The 14,084-nt window shown below is 42.5% G+C and overlaps 1 protein-coding gene across 4 annotated transcripts in view; it reads left to right on the top strand.

Annotated features, from left to right (window-relative positions):
- Nucleotides 1-809: 809 nt before the first annotated feature.
- EXOC6B (exocyst complex component 6B) overlaps nt 810-14,084 on the top strand; it is a 920,925-nt gene continuing 907,650 nt past the window's right edge. For 2 of the 4 annotated variants that reach the window (XM_033953543.1, XM_033953525.1), the window contains exon 1: nt 814-1,028. In XM_033953543.1, the coding sequence (XP_033809434.1) occupies nt 931-1,028 (98 nt within the window). In that variant the 5' untranslated portion in view covers nt 814-930. Of the gene's footprint in view, nt 1,029-14,084 lie in introns of all 4 variants that reach the window. The other 2 variants (XM_033953524.1, XM_033953534.1) reach the window with 2 other exon arrangements.

Raw genomic sequence — 14,084 nt, 5'->3', positions numbered from 1 at the left:
TCTGCATATAAAATTAGTTGAGGCTTTTTTTTCCACTTTACTTAAATAGTTTTTCAAAGGATAGTTCCCCCACTTGGCTTATAACATTTTTGCAACAATTTTTTTGCTGCAGTAATTTATTTAAATGCCTCTATCATATCTCCCCTCTCCCACCTTTCCTCCAAAGTATACATATTGAGGTCTTTTAAGTCTGTCCCCATACGCCTTATGACGAAGACCATGCACCATTTTAGTAGCCTTCCTCTGGACTGACTCCATCCTGTTTATATTTTCATTATTTTATTATTTTTATTTGTGGCTAATTTCTGGTGTTTATTACTACCTATTATTTCCTCTGCCAGCTGCTAGGTAAAAATGAATGTGCACAGTTCTGGGGCTGCCTAATCACTGAGCATTGCAAGACAGAGAGTAGCAAACAGCATTTGAAGTAAAAATAACACAATATGTCTTGACAGTCACCTAATTTCACATACTTTTTACCTGCAGAGCAGGTGGGCAATTTAGAAATAGCTCATTTACTTGGGTGAATGTCTTTTGGAAACTGACTTCATAGCATGCACACCTGTTTATAAACAGCCAAAGTTTAAAATCATAACTGTAGATAAGTGGGGCGGGGATTTAGGAGCCTAAAAGTTCATGGGGATGGGATGGGATGGGAGGGGAGGTAAAAGCTGAAGTTCAATACTGGCTGGCGTGGAACAGCTGAGTTTACTTTCTAGGAAGTCTGAAACGTCCGCCCTATGCAAAAAAAACAAACAAAAAAAAACTCCATCTCCCGGCATGCTTACGCACCGATGCGCCTGACGTAACAAGCGCTATGCCGACTGCGTGAAGTTCCCGTGCGAGTTTGTTGTGTGTGTGAGCGCGCGCGCCGGGCTGGGTTGGCGGCTGCGGCAGCTCCCTGTGGGCTTAGGGTAAGGGGCGGGAGACATGGCGGAACTGGAGAGCTTGGAGACGGCGGCGGAGCACGAGCGCATCCTACGCGAGATCGAGAGCACGGACACGGCGTGCATCGGGCCCACGCTCAGGTGAGGGGAACCCGACGGGGGAGGTGGACGGCGTGGGAGCTGCACTGTCACTGCCTCCGTATCCATGAGCTGGAAGGCACTTCTCCAGCGATGTCTTTGTTTTATAGTTCCATCCATAGGAGCCAGCTCTGTGGGTGTTGTGGTTGCTTGAGCACCCTTCAGTATTGAAACTCCCCCCCCCAACAAAAGCCTCCTTGACTCTGTCTAAGGAGAGGTAGTTTCCATTGACTTTAACACCCCCAATAATTTTGGAAAGTTGGCTCCTATGGTTCCAGAGAGTGCAAATCAAACAGCTCATTAACTGCGTCTGCTTATGTTGTTGGTCCAATAAGAGCTATCACTATTTGGAATAAAGCCTAGTTTTTGACTGCTCAGTGTCAAGGCAGCTTATTCGAGCTTCACATTAGTTTAGTTGGTAGCTAAATTGCTTCCTGGCTGGGTTCCTTTTCTAGCAGGCAGGTAATATAGACAGACACACTTGCTGGTTGACAGCTCCAGAGCGCCTAGCTTTCTTTGTGCTCTTGGACACTTTAGCACTCTGACATCACCTCTGATAGGATTTTTTTTTTTCATAATGTATTGTTAACATTTTTAATGGTACAAAATTAAATGCAGCTATTTAATTCTAAAGGTTAGCAAGACCAATTTGAGGTCAGGTGGACTCATTGAGTGGGGTGTTTGAAGTTTGCTACTTCAATAAACTGATACCTGCAGAACCCTGGAAAATGGGCTTGTCTTGTTTCAGTTGTGGTACTACTTAGGTATTGCTGTAGGACAGGGGTAGGGAACTCTGGTCCTCGAGAGCCATATTCCAGTCGGGTTTTCAAGATTTCCTCCAATGAATATGCATTGAAAGCAGTGCATGCAAATAGATCTCATGCATATTCATTGAGGAAATTCTGAAAACCCGACTGGAATATGGCTCTCGAGGACCAGAGTTCCCTACCCCTGCTGTAGGATAATGTTCCAGGATAAGGAAATTAACATTACTTTCATCCTTGTGACAGTTAAATTTTGTTTGGGCCTCCAATGGGACAGTAGTGGCTGATTATCCACTGTTGTAAAAGGGGCTATTCTGTTTTTTTGTTGTATTTTTGAAAGGGCTTTAAAAGAGATGTGTACTTCTGGGGGGGAAGACTTGTGCAGACTTACTTATACTCACATTGCAGTATTTGTATTGTGCATAGAAAAACATTGATATCCCACTACACATACGCTTAAGGTTTCGGTCTCCTCCTGCTCTCAGCCTCATCTTCATGTCCCCCTTCTCTCTCCCTCCAAATTTGTACCCCAGGCTCATAGTTCTCATCACAGATTTCTTCCTTTTCCACAGTTCATTCCTAAAGGTACCCCTAGCTTGTTCTGTACAACGCTTCCCCCACCGTGCTTTGAACTCCTTGTTCTCAGTTCCTTTTCCTCATCCCCCTACAAAACCCACAACTTGATTTGCTCTGCCTTTAGCTTCATCTCTTGTTCTGGATCTCCCTCTGTTGCTTTATACACTCACTCCTATTTAGCTCCCTGGTGATCCTAACATCTCACAGTTCTCTTTATTCCCCCACTTAAAATTATTCCAGAGGTCTGTTAGCTGAGAGGATATCATTGGTGTTAGGAGACAGTTGAGACTAAATCAGCATGATCCTCCCTGTAGCTCCGCCCATTCCACCCTTTACAGGGGAGCATACTGATTCACTTTGGTCTGCTGCTTAATGTTTGTTTATTTATTTAGCTCATCCTCCCAAAGGAGCTCAACAGGTCACAAATCAACTCAAGCATTTTTCCCCTATCAACTATCCAGGCAGGCTCACAGTCTTATCTAATGTATCTGGGGCAGTGGAGGATTAAGGGCTAGATTCTCTAAGCTCACCGATCATGTCCCAAATAGTTTGCGAGCCTTCTGCGACCCCGACCCGATTCACTAACCTTCTGCCCGATCTGATCCGTGCCCAATCCGATCTGAACAAGCAAATGAGGAGAAATGGAATGCACATATAGGAAGGCACAGAAGGAACACCGATTGGGCTTGCCGATCCAAAATGAAACGACTGCTGAGGACCAGTAGCTAACCAGTCCCTGCTGACTCTCTTGCTCTCTGCTGCCCTGCGAGCCCATGGTTTTAACCCGTGGATTAAAAGCATGTTCTGTTCCATTGAAATGTCCACTCAAGTAAACTGCAGCCACCCCTCCCCCTTTGTTTTGACCTTGCTTGTGCAGAGAGCAAGCGCATGCGCGGATCGCATCTACAGCCAACGAGGATGGTCTGCACATGCATCTCAATCGCTCTATAGCGATCTGTGGGCTCGCTGTAGGGCATGCGTCCGATCACAACATTTGCATGCAGAGTCTTTTGTGAATCGGTCGCTCGGCAAGACTTGGCCATGAATCGCCGAACAACGGTGAGTTTAGTGAATCTAGGCCTAAAGGACCATTCAGTTTTGTTGTCCAGATTGATAAAATTAGAAGTGATTTGTCCTGCTTTGAGGCTTTTCTTACTTCTCAAACTGCTAAGGCCGCTTTTAAGGGAAAGGTGTTAGGCACTTGGACCACCTTGTGGACTTCTGTAAGACCCACCATCTCCCACCCCTTTTTTATTTAGCATATTTGTGTATAATTTGGGAGGGTCATCTCCAGGGATATAATATTTATCTTATACAGACAATTTTCAATTGTTTTTTTCTAATTAAAAATTCTGATATTGTGAAATTGTTATCTTGTAAGGAGTGTTTTAAGACTTAGATGTATTTTAATAATCTATATACCGGTATATAAAATCGGAGGTATGTATGTGTGTATGTGCCGCGATCACGCAAAAACGGCTTGACCGATTTGAACGAAACTTGGTATGCAGATCCCTCACTACCTGGGATGATATGTTCTGGGGGTCTCGCGACCCACCTGCACACGTGGGCGGAGCTACAAACATAAAATCAGATTTCACCCATTCATGTCAAAGGAAAAAATGTAAAAAGCTGCCATTCTCACTGTAATTCAAAAACGGCTTGACCGATTTGAACGAAACTTGGTATGCAGATCCCTCACTACCTGGGGTGATATGTTCTGGGGGTCTCGCGGCCCACCTGCACACGTGGGCAGAGCTACAAACAGAAAATCAGATTTCACCCATTCATGTCAATGAAAAAAATGTAAAAAGCTGCCATTCTCACAGTAATTCAAAAACGGCTTGACCGATTTGAACGAAACTTGATATGCAGATCCCTCACTTCCTGGGGTGATATGTTCTGGGGGTCTCGCGGCCCACCTGCACACGTGGGCGGAGCTACAAACAGAAAATCAGATTTCACCCATTCATGTCAATGGAAAATATGTAAAAAGCTGCCATTCTCATAGTAATTCAAAAACGGCTTGACCGATTTGAACGAAACTTGGTATGCAGATCCCTCACTACCTGGGGTGATATGTTCTGGGGGTCTCGCGGCCCACAACTCTATGTTGCTTGCTCAAGGGTGGTTTCACCCAATAATTTATATGTTCTTGCTCCAGGAGGTGAAACTAAAATTGTTGTTTATAATCACGTTTTGCGTTAGTTGTATTGTATTCATTTTGTCAAATATTTCACATTATAATTTGAATATTGTACTTTTTATTTATTAAGCTGTAAAAAAATAATTTCATTCACCACTATAAAGTATCTTTATTTGAATCCATTTACAGTGTTATTGCTATAATTAAATACCCGTGCAACGCCGGGGCATCAGCTAGTCTGGAATAAGAAGACAGAGAGGAGTCTTGAATCTCTTACTTTGGAGAAGGTGATTCTAAGGTTGCTAGCTTTCAGCGGTTGAACATCAAAATTTGAGAATTCTCATGGATTCCCTTTTACTTTTAGAGGCCCAAGTATGGAATCGTTTTCACAAATCATTCATAAAGTTGTACATGATACAATTCCTCCATGGAGATGATTTAAGGCAGGTAGTGCTGGCCAGTCTTGATTATTACAATTTTTTGTATCTGGGATTGCCTGAGAAAATGTTAAGGAGGCATCAGCTGCAAAAAATGCAGCTAAGGTGAAACGGAGGGGATAGGCCTACTCTTTCTGATCTCCGTATTTATTTGGATACATTTACTCTCTTTTTGAATAAATTCATCCAAACCATTGTACAGTGGTTACCCATGGTCCTCAGGATTGTTTTAAGCTGTAAACTTTTGATATTAAAATTTTTATGTAAGATTGGCCTGAAATATCAGGCTAAGTATATAACCATCAGATCTTAAAGATCTTATTTAGGAGGTTTCTTATGTAAGGGAGCATAGGGGTCCCTTTACTAAGGCGCGCTAGGCATTTTAGCGTGCGCTAAACGCTAACGTGTCCATTATGGTCTATGGACACGTTAGCGTTTAGCACGCGCTAATACGGCTAGCGTGCCTTAGTAAAAGGACCCCTTAGTTAGTAGTAGAGCACCCATGGTTCAGAATCAGTTACATTCAAACCCAAAGCAGAGACTAGCTATAGATGTAGGAGGCTTTTAAAAATCTAGTTGTTTACCATACAGTACTGCTTAACACTTTAGAACAGGGGTCTCAAAGTCCTCCCCGAGTGCCGCAATCCAGTCGGGTTGTCTGGATTTCCACAATGAATATGCGTGAGATCTATTTGCATGCACTACTTTCATTGTATGCTAATAGATTTCATGCAAATTCATTGGGGAAATCCTGAAAACCCGACTGGATTGTGGCCCTCGAGGAGAGACTTTGACACCCTTGCTTTAGAAGTTTAGCACAGTAGTTTGTTGGTAGCGATGTTTAGGTATTTGGAGGGGAGTGGGAAGAGTAAGGGGTAGGTTATTGTGTTGTGGGGAAATCTGGGGGAGGATTTCATAAATTGAAGTTGTCACAGATCCTGTATTTTTTTGTTGCTATTTTATTCATTGTGATTTGAATATTGCTTTGGCTAGAGCAGTTACTCTTAAACCTGTCCTGAGGGACCCCCAGCCAGTCGTGTTTTCAAGATATCCTTAATAAATATGCATGAGAGAGATTTGCATGCCTGTCACCTCTGTTGTATGTAAATCTGCCTCAAGCATATTTATTAAGGATATCTTGAAAACCCGACTGGCTAGGGGTCCCCCCGGTCAGGTTTAAGAACCACTGGGCTAGACGATTGTTTGTTGAGAGCACCAATAAAAAGATCACAAAAAAACTGTAAACTAAAAGTTAAATACTAACTTTACCATCTCAAAAACCACATTTTTCCACAATAGGAGCCTGATTATATAAATGGCACCAAGAATTAGCACTAAGTGCTAGTCTATAAATTGTATCATTTTCTAGAATAACATTTGGCACCATGATCTGCGCTCAGTTTTGGTGTGAAGGTTTACACCAATTGAAACCTGGTATAAATTCTCATGCTTAAATTAGGCACAGGCTTCCTTATATTCATTGTCACAGCCAACAGTTTAATCATCCCCTGCTAACCATAACCCCTACCCTAGCATCCTGTTTGTCTGTCTTGATTGATTAGATTGTAAGCTCATTTGAGCAGGGACTGTCTCCTTCATGACTCTACAATGCTGCGTACATGTGGTAGCATTCTAGAAATAATTAATAGTAGTAGTAGTAGTAGTAGTCTGTAAGTGTGCAAATTCCAGGAATGCAAATTCCAGGAATGCCCCTGGTCCGCCCATGGCCCTCCCATGGCTGCACCCTCTTTTCTGATCCACACATAAAATTTACCTGTGGATCCTGGTGTATAAATTTAAATAACAAAACAAAAAAGCAATAATTAAAAATTCCACAATCAAAAATAGCAAAATTCAAAACAAAAACGCAATTCAGACTTCAATTTAAATGTAAAATGTGCCCTCAATATTTAACATTTCCAAAAATAATGAATCCAATAAATTCAATAAACAACTGAGTCATCTGTAAAGAGGAGGCAGGACCTTAGACCGTATCTTCGTATCACATGCCAGCCAATGGCCGTTCAGCCGATACAGATTATGATTTTAATCGCTGGTCCTCTTCCACTATATGTGCAAATCACCGATACATTTAAATATCGGGTAGTGTTCTCCCCAGAAATTTTTTTCCAGCTGGGTGGCATGAAAAAGTAGCTGGGTGGGGCGGGATGGGGAAAATTTAAGGGCTCCTTTTACAAAGATGCGTTAGGGCCTTAACGTGCGGAATAGCGCATGCTAAAATGCCATGTGCGCTAGCCGCTACCACCGCCTCTTGAGCAGGCAGTAGTTTTTCAACTAGCGTGCGCTAATCCGATGCATAATGCTAGCGCATCTTTGTAAAAGGAGCCCTAAATGTGCACTATTTTATTAGTTAATTATTATTAATTATTTTCCAATGCTCAATATGACTTCCTTTTTTAAGGTTTTTTAAGGTTTGACACTTAGGCAGTGTTCCAGTAGCTTTTAAGCCACCCTTGAAAAAAAGTAATGCAGATCCTCTTATTCCGAATAACTACTGGCTAGTATCAAACCTTCCATTTCTTTCAAAACTACCGTACTTGAGAGAGTGGTATTCAACCAACTTCAATGTTGAATCAGTTAATGCTTTGCATCCCCAGCAATCTGTGTTTTGTTTAAGACATAGCACAGAGACAGTAATTCCTACCTTAGGACTCATTATACATAGTAACATAGTAGATGACGGCAGATAAAGACCCGAATGGTCCATCCAGTCTGTCCAACCTGATTCAATTTAAATTTTTAAATTTTTCTTCTTAGCTATTTCTGGGCAAGAATCCAAAGCTTTACCCTGTACTGTGCTTGGGTTCCAACTGCCGAAATCTCTGTTAAAACTTACTCCAGCCCATCTACACCCTCCCAGCCATTGAAGCCCTCCCCAGCTCATCCTCCACCAAACGGCCATATACAGACACAAACCGTACAAGTCTGCCCAGTACTGGCCTTAGTTCAATATTTAATATTATTTTCTAATTCTAAATCCTCTGTGTTCATCCCACGCTTCTTTGAATTCAGTCACAGTTTTACTCTCCACCACCTCTCTCGGGAGCGCATTCCAGGCATCCACTACCCTCTCCGTAAAGTAGAATTTCCTAACATTGCCCCTGAATCTATCACCCCTCAACCTCAAATTATGTCTTCTGGTTTTACCATTTTCCTTTCTCTGGAAAAGATTTTGTTCTACGTTAATACCCTTCAAGTAGAAACATAGAAATTGACAGCAGAAAAGGGCCATAGCCCATCGAGTCTGCCCATACCAATGACCTACTCCCTGATTCTTACTCCCCTATAGATTCCACATGAATATCCCATTTTCTCTTAAAATCTGACACGCTGTTGGCCTCAATCACCTGCTGAGGCAGCTCGTTCCAATGATTGACCACCCTTTCGGTGAAGAAGTACTTCCTAGCATCACCTTGAAATTTCCCTCCCCTGATTTTCAGCGAGTGTCCTCTGGTTACCATGGGCCCTGTAAGACTGAAGATATAATCTTTCACCTCTATACGCCCTGTGATATATTTAAAGGTCTCAATCATGTCCCCCCTCTCTCTTCGCTCCTCCAGTGAGTACATCCGCAGTTTTTTTTAACCTTTCTTCATACGTGAGATCCCTGAGCCCCAAGACCATCCTGGTAGCCATTCGCTGAACCGACTCAACTCTCAACACATCTTTCCGGTAGTGTGGTCTCCAGAATTGAACACAATACTCGAGATGAGGTCTCACCATGGATCTGTACAGTGGCATTATGACTTCAGGTTTTCTGCTGACAAAACCCCTACGGATGCAGCCCATCATTTGTCTTGCCTTGGACGAAGCCTTTTCCACATGATTGGCAGCCTTCATATCATTGCTAATGATCACTCCTAAATCACGTTCCACCGTGGTCCTGGACAAGGTTTCACCATTTAGTGTGTAAGTTCTGTGTGGATTTTTTTTGCCTAGGTGCATTACTTTACATTTTTTAGCATTGAAGCCTAACTGCCAAGTTGATGACCACTGTTCCAGCTGCCGTAGGTCCTGCGTCATAAAGTCAGGCACACTGCTTTTGCCTACTATGTTGCATATGTTTGGCGTCGTCGGCAAACAGTGATACTTTTCCTCTAAGCCCTTGGGTCAAATCTCCTATGAATAAATTGAATAGAATCGGCCCTAAGACGGAGCCCTGAGGTACTCCACTCGTCACTGCTGACGTTTTGGAGGGGGTACCGTTTACCATCACCCTTTGAAGCCTACCATCTAGCCAATCCCTTACCCATACAGTGAATGTATTCAGTGATTTTAGTTTGTTCAACAGCCTGCAGTGTGGGACGCTATCAAAAGCTTTGCTGAAGTCCAAATATATCACGTCCAGGGACTCCCCGGCATCCAGATGACTGGTCACCCAGTCAAAGAAGTCAATCAGATTAGATTGGCAGGACCTTCCCCTGGTAAATCTGTGTTGGTGTGGATCACGCAAATTTTCTTTGTCTAGAATTTTGTCAAGTTTCTGTTTGATCAGTGTTTCCATGAGTTTGCACACTATGGATGTAAGACTCACCGGTCTGTAATTTTCTGTCTCTGTTCTGCAGCCCTTTTTGTGGAGTGGAATTACGTTAGCTGTTTTCCAGTCTAGGGGTACTTTTCCCGTGCGCATGGAAAGATTGAAGAGCACGGATAGTGGTTCAGCCAGAACTTCACTCAGCTCTCTGAGTACCCTGGGGTGTAGATTGTCTGGTCCCATGGCTTTGTCTACTTTGAGTCTTGAAAGTTCGTGGTAGACGCTACTGGGTGTAAACTCGTAATCATGAAACAGGTCATTTTGGCTGTCTCTTATCTGTAGTTGTGGACCAGCTCCCGGTGCTTCACAGGTGAATACTGAGCAGAAGTATTCGTTTAGCAGTTCTGCCTTGGTAGTATCAGAATCTGCGTAGTTTCCATCTGATTGCCTAAGGCGTTCTATCCCATTTTTGTTTCTCTTCCTGTCGCTAATGTACCTGAAAAAGGATTTGTCCCCTTTTTTAATGTTCCGTGCTAGATCTTCCTCTGTTCGAAGTTTGGCTTCCCTGACTGCCTTTTTGACAGCCTTAGATCTGACCAGATAGTCTTCTTTTGCCTCCCTTTTCCCAAGATGTTTGTAGGTGATAAATGCTTCTTTTTTCTTTTTAATGAGGTCCGAAATTTCCTTGTTGAACCATTGTGGTTTTTTGTTTCTCCGGCGTTTGCTTACCGTATTTATGTAGTGGCTAGATGCTTCGTTCAGGATGGATTTTAGATTTGACCACATAGTTTCCGGATTGTCAGTTTCTGCATGGTTTTGCAGCTCCTGATGGACAAAGTCTCTCATGTGGTCGAAATCTGCGCCCCTAAAGTTGAGGACCCTCGTTGCTGTGTTTGATTTAGAGAAGCCTTTCCTGAGGTTAAGCCATACCATGTTGTGGTCACTGGAGGCCAGCGTGTCTCCCACTGATACTTCCGAGACACTGTCTCCATTTGTCTCTCCTTTCCTCTAGGGTATACATATTCAGGGCTTCCAGTCTCTCCTCATACATCTTCTGGCGCAAGCCTCCTATCATTTTCGTCGCCCTCCTCTGGACCGCCTCAAGTCTTCTTACGTCCTTCGCCAGATACGGTCTCCAAAACTGAACACAATACTCCAAGTGGGGCCTTACCAATGACCTGTACAGGGGCATCAACACCTTCTTCCTTCTATTGACTACGCCTCTCTTTATACAGCCCAGCATCCTTCTGGCAGCAGCTACTACCTTGTCACACTGTTTTTTCGCGAAAGCAATTCTGCCACAGCAAATGCACTGAAGCCCATAGGAATTGAATGGACTTTGGTGCATTTGCAGCCATGGGAGAATCGCTACTGAAGTTTCTCAACTTCTTCAAGTCAAGTACCCCCTAAGTCTAACCAATACCAACCAAGTACCCCAGCCCAAGCTCCGTCCCTGACCTCACCCCCATTATAATACAATAATACTATTTGTAATGCAACTTCTTCCATTCATTTTTCATGTACACACAATATAATCTTATTAATTCATAATGGTAATCACAAAATTTAAAAAAAACACAAAGCATACTGTATGCAGAGAAAATGTTAATGATCATTTATGTTTGTTTTATTTTTCAAAGATGTCAAGGCAGATGACTTTTAAAATATGCAATATCACCTCAGTAACAACTATAGAAAAATAGGCAAACATAGTGTAAAATATAGACAGCAGATTATAAATTCTCAAAACTGACACATTTTGATCACTAAATTGAAAATAAAATCATTTTTCCTACCTTTATTGTCTGGTGATTTAATTAGTTTCTGGTTGGACTTCCTTTTGACTGTGCATCCAACATTTTTTTCTTTCTGCCTCCTGCAATCTTCTCTTCTCCGGACCTCATTACCTTCCCCAACCAACATCTCTCTCTGTCCCTCCATGAGTCCAACTTTTCTTCCTCTCTTCTCTACCCCTATTGGCAACATATCTCCCTCTTTCTCCCTCCTCTGTTATGATCTTGCATCTTTGTAATTTTTGACGGAGTGAAAAATCAATCCATTGTACCCATTCTACACCATTCAGGATTTTGTAGACTTCAATCATAACTCTCCTTAGCCATCTCTTTTCAAAGCTGAAGAGCCCTAACCTTTTTAGTCTTTCCTCATACAAGAGGAGTTCCATCCCCTTTATCATCTTGGTCGCTCTTCTTTGAACTTTTTCTAGTGTTGCTATATCTTTTTTGAGATAAGGAGACCAGAACTGAACATAATACTCAAGGTGAGGTTGCACCATTGAATGATACAGAGGCATAACATTCTTAGTTTTGTTAATCATCCCTTTTCTAATAATTCCTAGTATCCTGTATGCTGGCTTCAGTGTATTGTCTACAATGACACCCAGATCTTTTCTTGAGCACTGACCCCCAAGGTGGTCCCTGACATCCGATAACTATGATTTGGATTATTCTTCCCAATGTGCATCACTTTGCATTTGTGCACATTGAATTTCATCTGCTATTTGGACGCCCAGTCTTCCAATTTCCTAAGGTCTTCCTGCAGTTTTTCACTACAGACACTTACAAATTAGCCAGTTTTGACATGGGCAGTTAGAAGGGGGTATTCACTATCAGGTTAAGTGCTGCTGAACATCCTCGGATAGCCCTGCACAAGTGGTTCAAATGGCCAGGAGTTCCCAGGCTGTTGAAACCACTTTGCATATTGAGCCCAAATGCTTTTTTTATTTTCTTTGGAGGTACTTGTTTTAAAGTCACCCTAAAATTTTCTATTAATCAGTTTTATGTCTGGTGTGTCCTGAAGCAGCTGACTATAAAAAATTGTTGATGTAAAAATACACATAGGGGTCAATAGCTTCAGTGCTTTGTTGTTTTTTTTAGTTTTGGTTTTTTTTTTTTGCTGACTGCGGCCTGCTATGCCCAGATTAAATTCAATGTAGGGCCACTTTGGCCATCAAATTTCTGGGTTTACAGTTAGCTAAACTCAAGTGGGAGTATTCAGTATTTAACTGACTATGATGAATGGCATAAAGCGAGGATTGAGTTTTAAGCAAAGTCCCATTGACTTTGGCAAGTTAAGTCTTGAATATCGATACTTTACTAGCCAAATACTCACTCCAGCCCCAGAATGTGACCTGGAGCCATTTAGGGAAGTGAAATTGCTTTAAATACCGCCCCCCCCTTCCCGAGAGACAACCCTCTCTTTGGTGCTTACAATTTTTACGAGACAACAAGCTTTGGAAATGCTTAAAATCACTGAACTTGGCCCAAAACAAAAACCCCCCAGGATTTAAAATTTAAATGCGCATTTTCCTCTTAAAGCATGCAGTAAAGCAGCTCCTCCATGCCTAGGCCCAGTGAATCTTGTCTCTCCATGCTCCCTGACCTCGCGACCTGGATTACATTGCTTCCTACCGCTGGAATGGAAACAGATCCGGGACTGGAGCTTTGGCATCCGTGAGATGTAATAAGCCCCTCTCCCCAGCCTGCGCTCCTCCGCAGTGTTTCCGTCTTTAGGAATTTGCGTCAGAGGAGATGAGGCGCAGCAGAGGGAAGGCTGCGGGGCAGCTGCTAGTGGACTGTTTACAGTTGCTGCCGGCAACCCACAGCAAGTTTGGAGAACTGCAGGGGAGGTGAGAAGAGGAAGAGAGGACCGGGAAGGTGAGATGAGAGAGAGAGGGAGTGAAAAATGCCAGCTCCAAGGTGCCGGGAAGAGGGTGAAAGTGCAGAGCCTATGTGTGAGAGGAGGGCTCTGCATCGGCTGAGCTAGTGGGAGGACAGCCAGGCGCTCACTTAAATTAGCTGGACGGAACGCCCGGCTAAAAGGTGCTAGGGAGAACATGTGCAAAAATCTCAATCTGTCTATAATTTAATTATTTAAATAACAAAGAAATATGTAAAAGGCCACTTAACTTAGTGAAATCATCTGTTTGTTACCACTAAGGTAAAGTGGCCTTTTACATATTTCTTTGTTATTTAAATAATTAAATTATAGACAGATTGTGATTTTTGCATATTTAAATATATTGTTGATTTGCACATACAGTGGAGGTGGTGGAGGAGGACCAGTGATTAAAACCTTAATCTGTATCGGCTGAACGGCCATTGGCTGGCATGTGATACAAAGATACGGTCTGAGGTCTTGCCTCCTCTCGACAGATGACTCAGTCCTTTATTGAATTTGTTATTTTTGGAAATGCTAAATATTGAGGGCACATTTTACATTTAAATTGAAGTCCGAATTTAATTTTGGTTTGGTATAAATTTAAATGCCAGCTAGTTAATTGATTATTAGCACCCAATTATTGGCTCATTTGTCAGTAAACTTGTGCATGCAATTTGGGTGTGTGCCCAAATTTGCATGTGCAATTTTGAGTGGCATATGCCACAATTCTCTGTAAGGAATCTATGCGGTTTACAATAAGATCTAGATCATTCTGGAAGTTACATTTTTAGAGTGATAGATGGTTGTTAGGAAGAGAGAAGGTGCAACCTTCCACCCCCCCTCAACAAAAAAAACCCTGGCTGTTTGAAGAGTTACTATGGGCCAAGATGGTGTGGGCCAAGCTGTGATAGATGCTGGAATTTTTAGGGCTGTTTGCTCTTATTACTGTATGCTCTTGCCTAA

This window comes from Geotrypetes seraphini, chromosome 1 (assembly GCF_902459505.1).
Source record: "Geotrypetes seraphini chromosome 1, aGeoSer1.1, whole genome shotgun sequence".
NCBI lineage: Eukaryota > Metazoa > Chordata > Amphibia > Gymnophiona > Dermophiidae > Geotrypetes > Geotrypetes seraphini.
Note: the sequence above shows the minus strand (reverse complement) of the source record. Positions and strands in the feature narration are given on the sequence as shown.